The 14,650-nt window shown below is 39.0% G+C and overlaps 2 protein-coding genes across 2 annotated transcripts; both read left to right on the top strand.

Moving 5' to 3' along the window:
• The first annotated feature begins 517 nt into the window (after nucleotides 1-517).
• Nucleotides 518-3,896, top strand: TwdlT (TweedleT). Its single transcript, XM_022079538.2, has 2 exons — nucleotides 518-664; nucleotides 2,377-3,896. Exons 1-2 carry the CDS (start codon nucleotides 650-652, stop codon nucleotides 3,229-3,231), a joined length of 870 nt encoding a protein of 289 aa, XP_021935230.2. The 5' UTR covers nucleotides 518-649; the 3' UTR covers nucleotides 3,232-3,896.
• A 5,645-nt stretch (nucleotides 3,897-9,541) lies between these two features.
• Nucleotides 9,542-13,130, top strand: LOC147873419 (nuclear RNA export factor 1-like). Its single transcript, XM_087351173.1, has 2 exons — nucleotides 9,542-11,529; nucleotides 11,709-13,130. The coding sequence occupies exon 1, from the start codon at nucleotides 10,045-10,047 to the stop codon at nucleotides 11,266-11,268; it is 1,224 nt and encodes a 407-aa protein (XP_087207299.1). The 5' UTR covers nucleotides 9,542-10,044; the 3' UTR covers nucleotides 11,269-11,529; nucleotides 11,709-13,130.
• Nucleotides 13,131-14,650: the final 1,520 nt, after the last annotated feature.

Below are 14,650 nucleotides of genomic sequence, written 5' to 3'. Positions count from 1 at the left end.
CATTGAACTGATTGAATCAAGGGAAATGTGATGGGCACGCTTGGCTAACGTAAGAAATGCTTACAGATAGACCTGTTTGGTTGGAAATCCTCAAAAGAAGAGGATACTTAGGAAACCTAGAAGCAGATAGGGTGATAATATTAAAATGGTAAACTTCAAATCTTGTGCTAACATTGTAGGTAATTACCAACGTTTCGAAGGATAGTATCGCCTTCATTTTCATGGTTGATCGAATACATGTTCAAACCGTACACACAGGAAATAGAAAACCATAAGCACCGCATGTCCATTGCAAGTGTAGGAGGGCAGAGAGAAAGAGAAAATAGAGGGAAAAAATGTATAGAAAGGGAGTCTTGGAGACTTCATTTCAATGGAGCTTGTTATAGGCATTGCCTGTGGTCAAACGAGTACAAAGAAAGAGAGAAGGAAAGAGTGGGAGAATGGCCTGCTATTGAGACCAAACTATCTCCTTCTTGCCACCTAACAGTCCCACTGCTAGGCATCTCTCACTTTGCATCTTATTCATAAGGAAAGGGGAGCCCTTATAAATCCTCTCGGTTCTCAACTAAAGCATCAGTTTACATCAATCCGTCCGCCAAGGATCATCGTTAAGGGATCTAGCTGTTGGCAGAGAACGCACACGTCAGCCATGAAGCTTCTCGTGGTAAGTCCCGAGACCGGTTGAACTTCAGAACGTTTAATATGATTCTGCTCCGAAACACGGAGAAGTTACAGTTCTTGAGGACAGGTGCATGTAGTATGATGACGGTCTGAATGTGCAATTGACCTATCTGCGACGGAGGCTGCTCGAATATAAGATTTTAAGAACACTGCAAATTAAAACAATGTCATTTACAGTCTTATAATGGAAATAAATGTCTTTGGCCAACAACTTGCAACAAAATTCTTTCGTTTGCAGTTTTATCAATTGTTCATTCTGCAACATCGCACAAAATGAACTGAAAATAAAACTAAAAGCACGCGACAAAATGTGGAGCAAAACTATTTTATGTAGGCCCATTGCATATTTTTTGCGATGTGTTTTGTCAGTGTACTGACCTTCGACCTTCATCAGTACACGTACATGGAATGCACGTAAGTCTGTAAGTAGTGATCATTGCATTTGCAGCCTTGTTACGATGTTTGTTCGAAAGAAAAAGAAATGATGGCTTCTTTTAGATTAATGCTTTGGACGGTGAATCATTTCCATTTCAATTTATATGCAGCCCTGTATCCAGTTTATTCACGGAACTCAACGCCATTTAATAACAAAACCTGGATTATAGTTCATGACATGTAGCTCTCATCTTCCTCCCCATCCAATGTGATGGATGCTGAAAGTCGTGATGTCGGATGATGACTGTCAGGAATGACGCCATTATTCATAATCCTTTGCGAGGATTGAAAACGTCATTGTCCGTGTCGACGTCATTATAAAATATGAAGCTAATTCTGGAGAAATTTCAAACATAGAGGTCACACCTTCTCTTTTTAATCCACATTGCATACAAATCCTGTATAGGACTACAAATTACATAGGACACACCGTTTAACCTCACATTACTAATGTGATGGTAAACCTAAATTTATTCAAATTTATGAACGTAACATACTACCGTTGTAGTTGATATAATGTCGTTAAGTCGTGTAAGTAACATTTATATCTATGTGAGCTTAAGAGATGAACATCATTTTGCTGTTAACAGATTATAAACTTAATTCAATAAGAAGCAAATTAAGTGCATTTTGGTGACCAACCATTCCACTGGAAATGTACATAATTTTAGTAGGTTCTAGTAGAGTTGTTTGACTTCGTATTGTTTATACAAAATCTGACTAATCATATGCAGAGACACAATGTGCAGACAGTGCCACTGGTTTAAATACGAAACTGAGGCAATGATGGCACAATCAGGTGAAACGTTCTTTTAAGTCCTTGTACCATCGTCAGTGGTTATGCAGTGTGGGATGATAATTGATATCAATGGTGAAAAAGAGAGATATGAAGGTGGGCTGTCGTGTCCCGGTTAAAGAACTGTCTCTCGTCGTTTTTGATGGACTGTAGGAAACTGTAAAACATTTCAAGCAGATCATCCAGGCATCTGGAATTTGAGGCAAATTCTTTAATGCTGATCGCGCGAACTTGGATTTTCTCTTAAACGTGAAAGATACACACGTCCTAGCACAGTTTGTTATAAGCGTTTACATTCTTTATTTTTATATTTTACATTTTTTAATACTGGTCGTAGATGAATTACGCTTTCGTTAGTCCACAGATGTTGCTATAATGCCTTTAGTTGCATGCGGAAAATGAATAATATTCTGTCAGAGCAGATCAGTTCCCGGACTTTAAGAAAAATAATTGTTTACTTCCAGCTGGTGGCTTCCTTGGGAGTGCTGGCACACGCCAGGCCAGAAGCTGGCTACTCGTACAGCCCCCCGTCCTCGAGCTACGGCGCTCCTTCAGGAGGAGGCGGTGGCTTCGGAGGCGGCGGCGGCGGCGGCTTCGGAGGCGGCGGCGGCGGTGGATTTAGCGGTGGATTCGGAGGAAACGGTGGAGGTGGCGGCGGCGGCGGCGGCTTCGGAGGAGGTCATGGGGGCGGCGGCGGCGGCGGATTCGGCGGGGGATTTGGTGGTGGCTTTGGGGGAGGATTCGGAGGAGGCGGTGGTGGTGGATTCGGAGGAGGAGGTTCTCTGATCCAGAAGCACATCTACGTCCATGTACCACCCCCAGAACCTCATTTCGAGAGACCTAGCAGACCTATTGCACCACTTCCTGCCGCACAGAAACATTACAAAATCATTTTTATCAAGGCTCCCACACCACCAACCCCAACTGCTCCTGTTATTCCACAGTTTGCACAAGATGAACAGAAAACACTTATCTACGTTTTGGTCAAGAAACCAGAAGAAGCCCCAGAAATCGACATACCAGCTCCAGTACCTACCGCCCCCAGCAAACCAGAGGTCTACTTCATCAGATACAAGACACAGAAGGAGGCAGCAGGCGGCGGTGGAATTGGCGGAGGTCATGGCGGTGGAATTGGAGGCGGTATTGGTGGAGGAATTGGCGGTGGAATTGGAGGCGGTATTGGTGGAGGTCATGGCGGTGGAATTGGAGGCGGTATTGGTGGAGGCCATGGCGGTGGCGGCGGTGGTGTCATTGGTGGTACTGGACCATCGGGGCCTTCTTCCAGCTATGGGCCTCCAGGAGGCAGTGGTCCGTATTAAGCGGGAGAACGTTATGCGGCCCATCGCGACAACGGATGAATGCGTGCATCATCTTCAGTCAATTGTAACAACCAGCTTGGTCTCTTTAAAAACGACGTATCCATCAACGAGACCAGGAAAGCCAAATGTCGACTCCTGAAATCGACTTTCTTGTCGACAAGCCCCTCTCAACAGAACGTTCTTCTCCCTTGTTATCGTCGATAAACAAAAAGGAATAAACCGGAGTTCAGGAACGAAAACGCTACAGGGAACGTTCTACTTTATTTCCAAATGGGTACCATGGGATCATGGTAGGTGGTCCAGTTTTCGAGATTTTCTTCGAAAAACTTACTCTTTCAAGGAACTGAGCATCAATAAATTAGTAGAAGGGTAAATGGCTTCATAATTATATTACGGGTACCTACGGGCTGTAATCTGTTCTTCAAGATAAATACCAGCGAGATGTACATGGATAATTCGACGTGAAGTTGGCCTGAACGTGAACTGCTAATTCTGCACGATACTTCCATCTCGTGCCCAACCATTGCATTAGTGAAAATGTGTTTCAGACGGGACTTGTGTTTCTGTACACATACTGTCATACCTTTTTCATACTCTGTAATATATTTTTTACCTAGTGATATTTTTGCAAGAAAACGGTGGCAATAAATGTATTTTTTATACAACCGTATTTTACTTTTAACACTCACAACTATACCACCTGAAGAATCCCCTAAGTTGTCTCCTTTCTCCTTTTGTTCATAAATGTACTGTGTATTTATGATAACCTCTTCGTTACCATCGTCTGGGATACATCCAGCTTACAGTTCAAGGAGTACAGAGCACACTTGGCCACTACGCCTTTTCCTTCAGGGTTCGTACAAGACGGTACGATTCCAGATTGATCAGCTATTTGATGTCTTCCTCAGGGGTTTTTAAACGTATTCAATGAGAACGGGCGAGACGTACCCAGAATGACATCGGATTTCAGATGAAGGCGAGGTCAATGGTTCAGATTTAAAACACTGCTTGACAATGTTGTTATAATTCTTTAATCTAGGGTTATCCTACATGACTGAGACAAATGCTATTATGAATAAGATACTCGGATAAACGGATAATGTTCTATCTAAGGAAGTCTGCAAAATTTCTAGTCACCCTTGCGGATATATTAGTTGATGGCCTCTTAATACTAAGTGCAGCTTTTAATAATTGGAATTCAGTTTCTAATTTACGTACGTTAAATGAAATTGAATCACAGTATGGACCTAAAGACAATCGCTAGATAGGGCTGGTAAAACCATGTAAATGATATAAAGTCAACTAAATATATAACATATACAGATATGTATTTATTTAACATAATAATCAATAACGACTTATCCAGTTTAGGAAGTTGTTCCAAATATTTAAAGAAACCGTTCTAGACTTAATTCTTAGCCACAACAGACGACAGGGGGTAGTCCTTGAAATCTTAGTAAGAATAATCAGTACTGATAAAAACCAATATCCGACATGAACGAAGGGGCGAGACCGAAACTAGATTAAACAAATGCCGCTATTCGACAGCCAAGATTTCGCTGGTAAAATTTTATAACTGTGATTCTTCGCGTGTGTTGTAAGAAAAGTGTTTTAGTCGTAACATAAAAGAAGTGTTAATTTCTTTAGTTAAACTGTGGTGCAATTTCGTCAAATGAACATCCGTAAATGGCAGAGTTAGTATTTGCGAGTGTACATGTGTAATTTAAATTTTCGTTCCTCTGTACCGGGAAATTTTAAAGCCATTTCATCTTAGGAATAAGGTCGGTGCGTTAACCTTTGATAATTTTTGCTGTAAAATAAAAATTACGCCCTTTTGTTGGTCGCGCATTCAACAGAATCTTACGGCTGTTTTGGTGTCCATCCTGTTCGTGCATAAACTCGAATGTAGTTCAACGGTTATGGAGAAATTGCACTTAATCAGCTGAAACTGTATTCAGACTATTTACAAACGTGACAATGAAGAGAAAGGTCGCACGTGCAGACATCTTCGTCATTGTAAAAAGAATTGTGTGATTCGGAATGAAGAACGAAGGGAAACCTCTCTTGACAAGACGTAAGATACAGGGGAACTAGTCTCCCTACTACAGAGGGAAAGTGCTTACGAGTGTGTTGGTTGCTTATATTTCAGTTCATATGAAGCTGGATCACATTGGCTGTTTAAAATTACACGTAGATACAGTATAGCCTATATTAAACCAGCGTTAAAATTCAACTGCGAAACACGAAATTGAAATGAAAGAAACAAAATGGAGGTCACATATTGCTGAAATGAGACTTAGATCGTTATTTAGATAAAGCTACTTACGACTAGACAGAAATGGAATACTAAAATTTGTGAGAAATTAAAGTCGAAAATAAAATTTCTAGTAAGACAAAGATATGACAAGACAGTAAAATAGAATGAGCAAAGACAGATGACAACAATTACAGCGAAATTAAAATAACAGGAAGACCAGAAGAACACTGAAAACAGAATTCAAAGGCAGTTTTAGGTGTTAGGTTGGTTAATAAGTAAAGAGATAATTTGTAGTCGATATATATATATATATATATATATATATATATATATATAGATTATATTGCCATGACTCAAAAAATGTTCATCTGCTTACCATGAGGGAAATAATATTTTGGGGTTGCGAAAATTGCCTTGTTAACAAAATGTATTTGTTTGTCTGTCCGTTCTCTTGCCAGGAGAGAGCCAGGTGAGCACGCTAACCCAGAAGTTGCATTGTATTATATTGTTCTGTCAATCTACATCACCTACAATTGATGCAACACATGATTTGTGCGTCTACAAATAGGAAAGTAGGCTTTATGAGTTCTGCCCGGAAATCATTTATATGTGGATCCTAAATAACAAAAGAACTAGTGAAACAAATTTCTACAAGTTTATGACAGTGTGAATTTTTGCAATGTTTCTTTTCCCATGGAAATCTTAAGTAGTTTGGTTATGATTATCATAAATTATGCATGGTTAAGCAAATTTAATGTTTGCTGGAAACAAACAAACGAACTTCTTTCTGTAATTAATCATTCACTTTAATCTAAAGAAGTATCTTAGCAGTAAAGACTTAATTGTTCATTGTTACTCCAGGCTGAGATTTCCACCTCCGTCATGCATAGATGAATTCACAGCGATAGTCAAAATCTCACCGTCACAAATCTTCTTCCGTGTCCCTTCTTTTGCCGTGCTGTTTTCCTTCATTCTGATTTTGGTAGTGGAATTGAGGTTACACGTATTTACTCTTAACGACACGAAAGTATCTTGCCCGTTCCCAAAAGCTTGCATACAAGTTTGAAACTGCAATCGGCGTGGTGCATTTCAGGCTTCCAAAGAATTGGCATTGCGCATTTTAATAGACGCGTACTGTTAAGTTAACCTGTAAAGTGGTATTATAAAGATTTCACGCGTCCTGCGACTGTGATTAGATATCGCTATTAAAATAAGCTCGGTTGCTGTGTTCTTAGCTTATGTTTGTTTAAAAATATACTGTAATAATTGTTATATAGTATGCAGGGAGGAGATTATAAATGGGCACAAAATTGTTAATAGCCACGGTAGTCTAGCGGTTAGAACGCGGTTTAGGGACTTAAATGTAAAACTCGGTGTACTGTTAACCTCGGCAAAAAATTTAAGTCTCCTTACCCTCTAGCGGTTAGAACGCTGGCCTTGTAATACTGGGGTCCCGGGTTCAATTCCCGGCGGTGCCCGAATTTATAACTTGTGTTGGGCAAGGCCGTGGTCTAGGCAACATGGAGTTTTCCTCCGGGGGCTTCCCCGGTTTCTCCGTGGCATCCCAACAATTACTCCATTCACACACAGAAGAAGGTAATGGCAAACCACTTCTGGATTTTCTGCCAAGAACGTATATGAACAGGTCCCAGTCCGAGAAAAGGATGGAAGGATCCTGTTCATATGGACCTGTCGTCAGACAGAACACTAAATAAATAATAAAATAACAAAATTGTTGTAAAGCCTGAAGGGAAGACATTACTTGGAAAATGTAGGTGCATGTGGGAGGATCTTAGGGAAATCGGCTGGGAGAGTTTTTATTAGAATTATCTGGCTCAGAGTACAAACCAGTGACAGGCTATTGTGATGACGGTGACAAACTTTTGGGATCAATAAAGGGCAGTAAATTTCGTTAAGATTAGGATCGAATCGGCTTCATGGAATTGGTTTACTTTTCGAAGGTTCATCGCCTTACGAAGCCACAAGATCTTATTCATTTCACCTCACAAGTCTGAGTAGCAGCCATGATAGTATTATCAATAACAAACATAGAAATACCACGGAAAGGAAGCCTCATAATTGATTGATTTCTAAATTATTTACGACCCATATGTAACCATTGTATGTGTATAATCGAATGATGGAATGATTATGATAATGATGACGGGTGGATGTTTAAGAAAGTGGTAATGCCTTCCTCAGGACAATGTCTCCATATTACAGAAAAGTTATAGTTAGATTGAGCTCAAATTTCGAACACGGAACTCCTAAGCGAAGAAGGTTCTTAAATACATTGTCTTCATGTGAAGTCTTATGAATGTCTTTCAGTTAGTATTTGTGATACCAATGACCATGACTGTAGTTCAGGAGATCACCAGAGAGTCAAATCATGACAGATAACCACATGTAATTTTAAAATCTTGGACGACTGTTAATATATAAAGTTGATAAATCGTCTTTAAAGAACATGCAAAACAACTTTAATTCTTGCGTTGTTCTTACAGGAACCTAGCCTAACCTAAAATAACAAAACCTAACTTAACTAACTCAACTCGCCCTGATGATCGAGGCAACAGGGACTTCTGAAACGTTGGTAAACTTCTACCAGACAACATGGCGCAACAACCCAGACTCACCACCGTGAAAACCACAAATTCTACATTACATTACGTAGCTTAAAATTAAAGTTACAAACGCAATAGAATATATTTATCACAAGGTTTCGTTCAAGGTTATGAAATGACTTTAATCTGTTTCGATACAAATGGAGAACAAGTTACGTTTTGTGGTATTCTCTTTGGGTCCTATGTGGTTTATGCCTTATGCTTTTACTTACGGTATTTGTCTTAGTTCTTTACTTACTGGTTATAATTCTTTGAGAGCAATTGATTCGGGTCGGAGCGAGTAATTTGTAGGTCAGCAGAACCGATCAAACGAAATTCATTGTTAGATTGCTGCAGCCAGCCACACTTTATTACGCTCACTAACGAGCGTCAGCCACAACTAGGTGGTTAACGATGCATTTTATCTGATCGGTTATTATGTGTTCCAGTACACATACATCGAAAGTAAAAGTGTCACGCATTATTGCTGAGCCGTCCATCTATTGCTCATTTGGACGCAGTTGTCAATTTTTATTATACTAGAGCAGGGCGCTCCTTTCGGAGCTCCTAGGGGGGGTTGGTCAAGTTTGTAAAACGCAACCAACCTTGGTTAGTCCCAAAGGGGAGTTAGTTTAGTGTCTCATTCAAGTGTTTTAACCCCTGAGTAAGAAACTAAATTAACCCCCCCCCCCGAATGGGGGATTTAAACACTTGACCAACCCCCCGAAGGGGGTTGGTTGCTTTTTAAAATCTTGAGTAAGACACTAAACTAACACCCGTGTATAAACAAATATAAGGTGATATTGTTGATGACGTCATTTTTTGACGACAACGATGGCTAATCCTTTCGGAGCGCTTCCTGTAATCTGATATTTTACTTCTTTACGTAGCTTTTCAGAGGCCAACTGTTCTTGGTTAGTCAGCTATCTACTTGCAACCCCACCCTTGCAAATCTTCGTCTGTTTTTCTACGTGTGTTGTTAATATGGTCTCGTTTAACAATGTAAGTCTTCTTTCGCTTATCCTTATTTGTTAAATAGATCTGATGTCTTAGTTCTTTACATCGATGTTCAGAGGCCAACTGTTTTTGGTCAGACAACTTTTTACGTCCAATCCCACCCCTGCAAATCTTCGTCTTAAAATCGATCATAAAGTCAGTTTTCGTAATAGTTTTCGTAATCGTAATATATCGAATGAGTACCAGTTTACCTTGTTGAAGTTGTTGGAGTTGGTACTTTAAATACTTCATAACGTCTTCTTTCACTTTTCTGATGTTTTAGGCCAACTGTCAGTCAATATTCAAGAACTAGAATCTTGCAAAACACATAAATGTATATTGCAGTGTTATTGACTGTTAAAGCAAACAGTACTTATTGTTACCACTCGATTTTAAAGGGTTAGGTGTACGTACGGCGTAATACTGATGCTTCATATTCAAAAAGACTTGGGAAAATGTAATTTAATATAGAATTTGATTAATAATAAACAATATTCAAGTTATTATTAACAAAACGTGACACAGAAGCTTCGCGGGGCAGACTACAGATGGCTCTGATTCTAACCCTTGTGGCAGGATTTCTGAAGAGTTGCAAATCTAAACAATTGACAATCAAGAACAGGAAATGCAGATGAGGCCGACTTTCAGTTACAATTCTAAAAAAGCAGAAAAGAGTTTTATTAATCCGATTCTTTCGATGAAAACAATTCAAAAAAAATCCTGTTTATAATTTTAATTTAATAATGTCTACATTTTCTTGTTTTACGGTTTGCGACGGTTTGTGACGTCACATCTGCAGGATTGCGCCACAGGGACGCCATTCTGATTGAGTGAGTGATCTGAACTAGACGTGTGTCGCACCATTTCACGAAGTTAATCAGAATTTTTAAGAAAGGCGTTTTAAAACCTTTTCATTTGATCAGAGCAATAAGAATTGTGTTTAACAACAACACCAGAATGAGGTATTCAGAAAAAACAGAAAACACCGAGGGCGTCCGAGTAAGTAACCTCAACGGACAATCTGGAAAAAAACATCTGAGTGTGGATGCCCGTGTTGGACGTGGTGGTAAGGTTAGCAAGCCAGGCTCGAGTGGAAAATGTAATAGGCGATTCAAACTATACAATCCGAAACACCGTGAAGAGACAGGAAGTTCTGGTGGTACAGTCGTCAAAACTCCAAGCATGGATTCAGGTGACCGGAGGATATTAAAGCGTCTCAGGCGCTCTGTACCATTGGTGCTCGGTCTTGAAAAAAGTATACGTAAAGCAGCCATGTGGTTTCAAGTTACGATTCATCACGGAGGGAACTACAGAAAGAACTACGTCTTGAGGAATGTTATGGCCAATGTTGGGCCGACGGAATTCATTCCGATCTGCTACAGAGTCACGGGAAGAAATTCTTCGTTCTTCGTAGACGACTGCAATGCTGCAGAAAAGTTGGCCAGCTTGAAGGACGAGATCGCCATAAGAGGACAAACGCTGTTGGTGGAAGTGAGGCCCGGACTGCCGCAGGTCGTGACCGATTCCACTGCGATGGAGAGAATAAAGACGGTCATAGCGAGGCGACACGAAGCCAGCTCAAAATCCCTGGACTTGTCTCGGTTACACACAGATGCAGACCTCGTTGACAACTTTCCTGTGGCATTGTTCGTACCCAGCATGATGCTGGCAGTGGTGGACGTCGTCGTGGAGAACTTTCCCGATCTGGAAGCACTTGATTTGTCAAAAAACAAACTTTACCTGCTCGAGAACCTCAGCGCCCTTCCTAGCAAACTTCCTAACCTCAAAGTCCTTGACCTCGGAAGGAACATGTTACCTGAGATGAGGAAACTGGATTGGTTGAAGGGCCTTCCTCTAGAAGAACTGGTGCTGGCGGGAAATCCCCTGACAAGTAAATACGATCACGAATACGTCAGTGATGCGAGGAAAAGGTTCCCGAAATTGACGAAGTTGGACGAAATCGTCCTATTTCCACCGATCTTTGACGATTTACAGATGACAAAAATCACGGAGAACTACTCGTGTGCAGCAGAAGGAGCAGATTTTATCGAATTCGTCCTGGAAATGGAGTACCTACGAAGTGGCAGTTACGGCAGAGAACAACTCGCCCATCCTTACCTCGAGAATTCAACCGCATCAACACTTGCACTGGGTCAGAGTTGCACGGACACTTCTGCCTGAACGAGAGGACAAGACGAATATTATTGCCCGCCTACCGAGGCATGTTCGCCCTCACAACTAATCATGTCTCTGAGTGGATTGTTTCAGGAACCGGGACCCAGTGAAAGCCAACTTCTGGGGTCACCGCGTAATGAAGGAGGTCTCTGTGACAGGAGAAGCAACAGACGACGGAAGGAATGTTCCGGGGAAAGAGAACACCGGCTGTAATGTTCCGGCGACATACGTCAGTCAGTGAACTGAGTATGGAAGGGACAATAACAGGTTAGATATTTATTAAGTGAACTTATGTCTTTCGTTAGAAAATTATCTGTGAAGTTTTAAAAGGAAACTTCTCATTGTTGTCCCCGTATAAATGTCAGAAGGTCTGAAAAGACACGACAAATTTCTGTAGTTTTCGTCCATTGTTACCTGTGTTATTTACTGACTTATTTTATTTTCAGTTTATTAAACGACGTTTCGGTGGATCATAGTGAATATTAAATTGGAAAGGGTGTGGAAGGAAGCGGCCGTGGCTTAATTTAAGGTACCATCTCAGCATTTGCCTAGGCGGACTGAGGAAGACCACGAAAATAAAATTCCCTTCAGGCAATCGAGTGAGACTTATTATTTACAGATAATATTGGAAGTCCCTTAAAACGAGGGTTAAATTAGAATGAAGTCCTTTGCAGGCCTCGAAATATAAACTGGTCATTATCAGCACCATCGTCCATTACAAATTACTTTATTTGTTTGGCTTAAATTTCGTAAAATTCTGTTTAAAATGACTCGTTAAAATAAAATGTTAAATAGTAATTTTTTAAAAAATTACGACAGCTTTGTTTCCCACTCCACATCCTTACCGATTTAACCAACTTCATAAACAGCACAGAAATACAACAATCACTAGTCACGCAAACGTAAGTTTTGGAGTGCAGGTGAGTAACAGATTCGAAATCAATTCATGCACAAATCAACTGTTTCACGTGGATGTCTTTGCTAGGAAAGAACAAACAGCTTAGTTTTGTGTTAACTGTTCGGAGATATTCAGTTTTTAAAGTAAAATTAATTAGAATGCTCACAAGACACAACTGTCAAATCAAATCTTGCTGGAAATTGAAATATGCTATGTTAACATTGAGTATCTTATCGTACAAAGAAGAAAAAAACTGGCTTGTGTTTACATTTCCCATTGTTCTCGGTTTTAGACGCGTCGTGTTCAACAATGTGTCTGCTCAGTGCTGGTTAAATAGACATGGCTGGTACGCTTACGTCCACTAAATCAAAGCTTCGAGCTATCTTGACAGCTGTTCCTAAAAGATGGAACACGGAATATTACGAGTGTTAATTATCTGCAATCCGCTCAACATTTTGAACACGTAGACTAAATCAGCTGATGTGTGTTTACATCTTTTTGAGATACTCTATAGTATTTTTCTCATAAATGCTTTTTAATGCTACTTTTACTTTCGCGTTTTCCTGTTTCTTAAGTCTACAGTTTACAACCACTGGGACACGTGAGGCCGCACATCGTGAGATTCGTTTGCCTTCTGCACGCATCTGAACTAATCCCTGGCCCAGGAGACCACCGGCACATCAGCGTTTGGCGATGTTAGTTGACTGACTCGATGGTTACGCTGGAGGACACTGACAACCTGGTGACCTAAGAAGTGGAGTCTACGGAATCATCCACGAAGGAAGTGGGAATTTTGCTACAAAATTAACCTTGCGATGGCTGTTTAATATTTGAGATTATTGTCGTTGTTATTGTTATTATTGTTAAATTGAACTAATATTGTTGTTACTTGGTATTACTTATTTTATTTAGAATTATTAAATTGAATTATATTACTTAGGTATTGTATTTAGCCCATTTATTTGTGAAATATGATTGAATAAATTAATCGAATTATTATTATTAATATGTTACATTTATATACTTAGTTTCATTTTTTGTTTTACTTTTATTATTATTGAAATAAATTAATTACTTATTGTATGAATGAATTGTATTGAATTATTATTATTATAAATATGTTACATTTATATATTTAGTTTCATTTTTTGTTTTACTTTTATTATTATTGAAATAAATTAATTACTTATTGTATGAATGAATTGTATTAAATTATTATTATTATTAATATGTTACATTTATATATTTAGTTTCATTTTTTGTTTTACTTTTATTATTATTGAAATTAATTAATTACTTCTTATATGAATGAATTGAATTATTATTATTATTAATATGTTACATTTATATATTTAGTTTCATTTTTTGTTTTACTTTTATTATTATTGAAATAAATTAATTTCTTATTATATGAATGAATTGAATTATTATTATTATCATCATGATCCATTAAATAAATAGCTTAACAGAAGAAAATCATTTTAATTATTATCTTCATTTCAGCAGACCATATTGGTTATTAATGTCTTTGCCGAAGGCAGCAGAAAACACTAACAGTGTTGTGGACAGTAAGTGAAAATGTGTTTCTATAACTTGAATAATATAGCCGATAATCACATAAAAAACAAATAACAGTTGTATTGCTGAATACAACATTGTTTATTGCATAGGCGTTTGTTAGCATTCAGACACTTCTGATTTAATACCATTGTTAAACTTTATAAAATTTCAATTACTAGAGCAGAGCTTTCGGAGCTCCTCGGGCGGGTTGGTCAAGTTTGTAAAACGCAACCAACCTTGTGTAAGAAACTAAACTAACCCCCCGAATGGGGGTTAAAACACTTGACCAACCCCCCTTCTTTTTCAGCGTCTTGTTTTTTTTGTTCCTCTGTTCTTAGGGAATAAGTTTTTCTACGTGTGTCGTTCATATGGTCTAGTCTATCATTGTAAGTATTCTTTCGCTCTTCTTTATTTCTTAAATAGGTCTGATGTAGTAGTTCTTTACGTCGCTGTTCAGAGGCCAACTGTTCTTGGTCAGTAAACGTTCTACGTCCAGCCCCACCCTTGCAAATCTTCGTCTTAAAATCGATCATAATAGTTTTCGTAATCGTAATATATAGAGTATATGAGTAGTATTATTAGTATCACTTTACCTTATTGCAGTTGTTTGATTTGGTACTTCAAATAGTTGATAACTTCTTTTTTCACTTTTCTGATGTTTTAGGCCAGATGTCAGTCAATTTTTAATAACTAGAGCCAACCTTGGTTAGTCCCAAAGGGGAGTTAGTTTAGTGTCTCATTCAAGTGTTTTAACCCCTGAGTAAGAAACTAAATTCCCCCCCCCCCGAATGGGGGATTTAAACACTTGACCAACCCCCCGATGGGGGTTGGTTGCTATTAAAATCTTGAGTAAGACACTAAACTAACACCCGTGTATAAACAAATATAAGGTGATATTGTTGATGACGTCATTTTTTGTCGACAACGATG

Source organism: Zootermopsis nevadensis, unplaced genomic scaffold (assembly GCF_977971745.1).
Source record: "Zootermopsis nevadensis isolate Lab colony 2312 unplaced genomic scaffold, Znev_1.0 Znev_ptg000018l, whole genome shotgun sequence".
Lineage (NCBI taxonomy): Eukaryota > Metazoa > Arthropoda > Insecta > Blattodea > Termopsidae > Zootermopsis > Zootermopsis nevadensis.
Note: the sequence above shows the minus strand (reverse complement) of the source record. Positions and strands in the feature narration are given on the sequence as shown.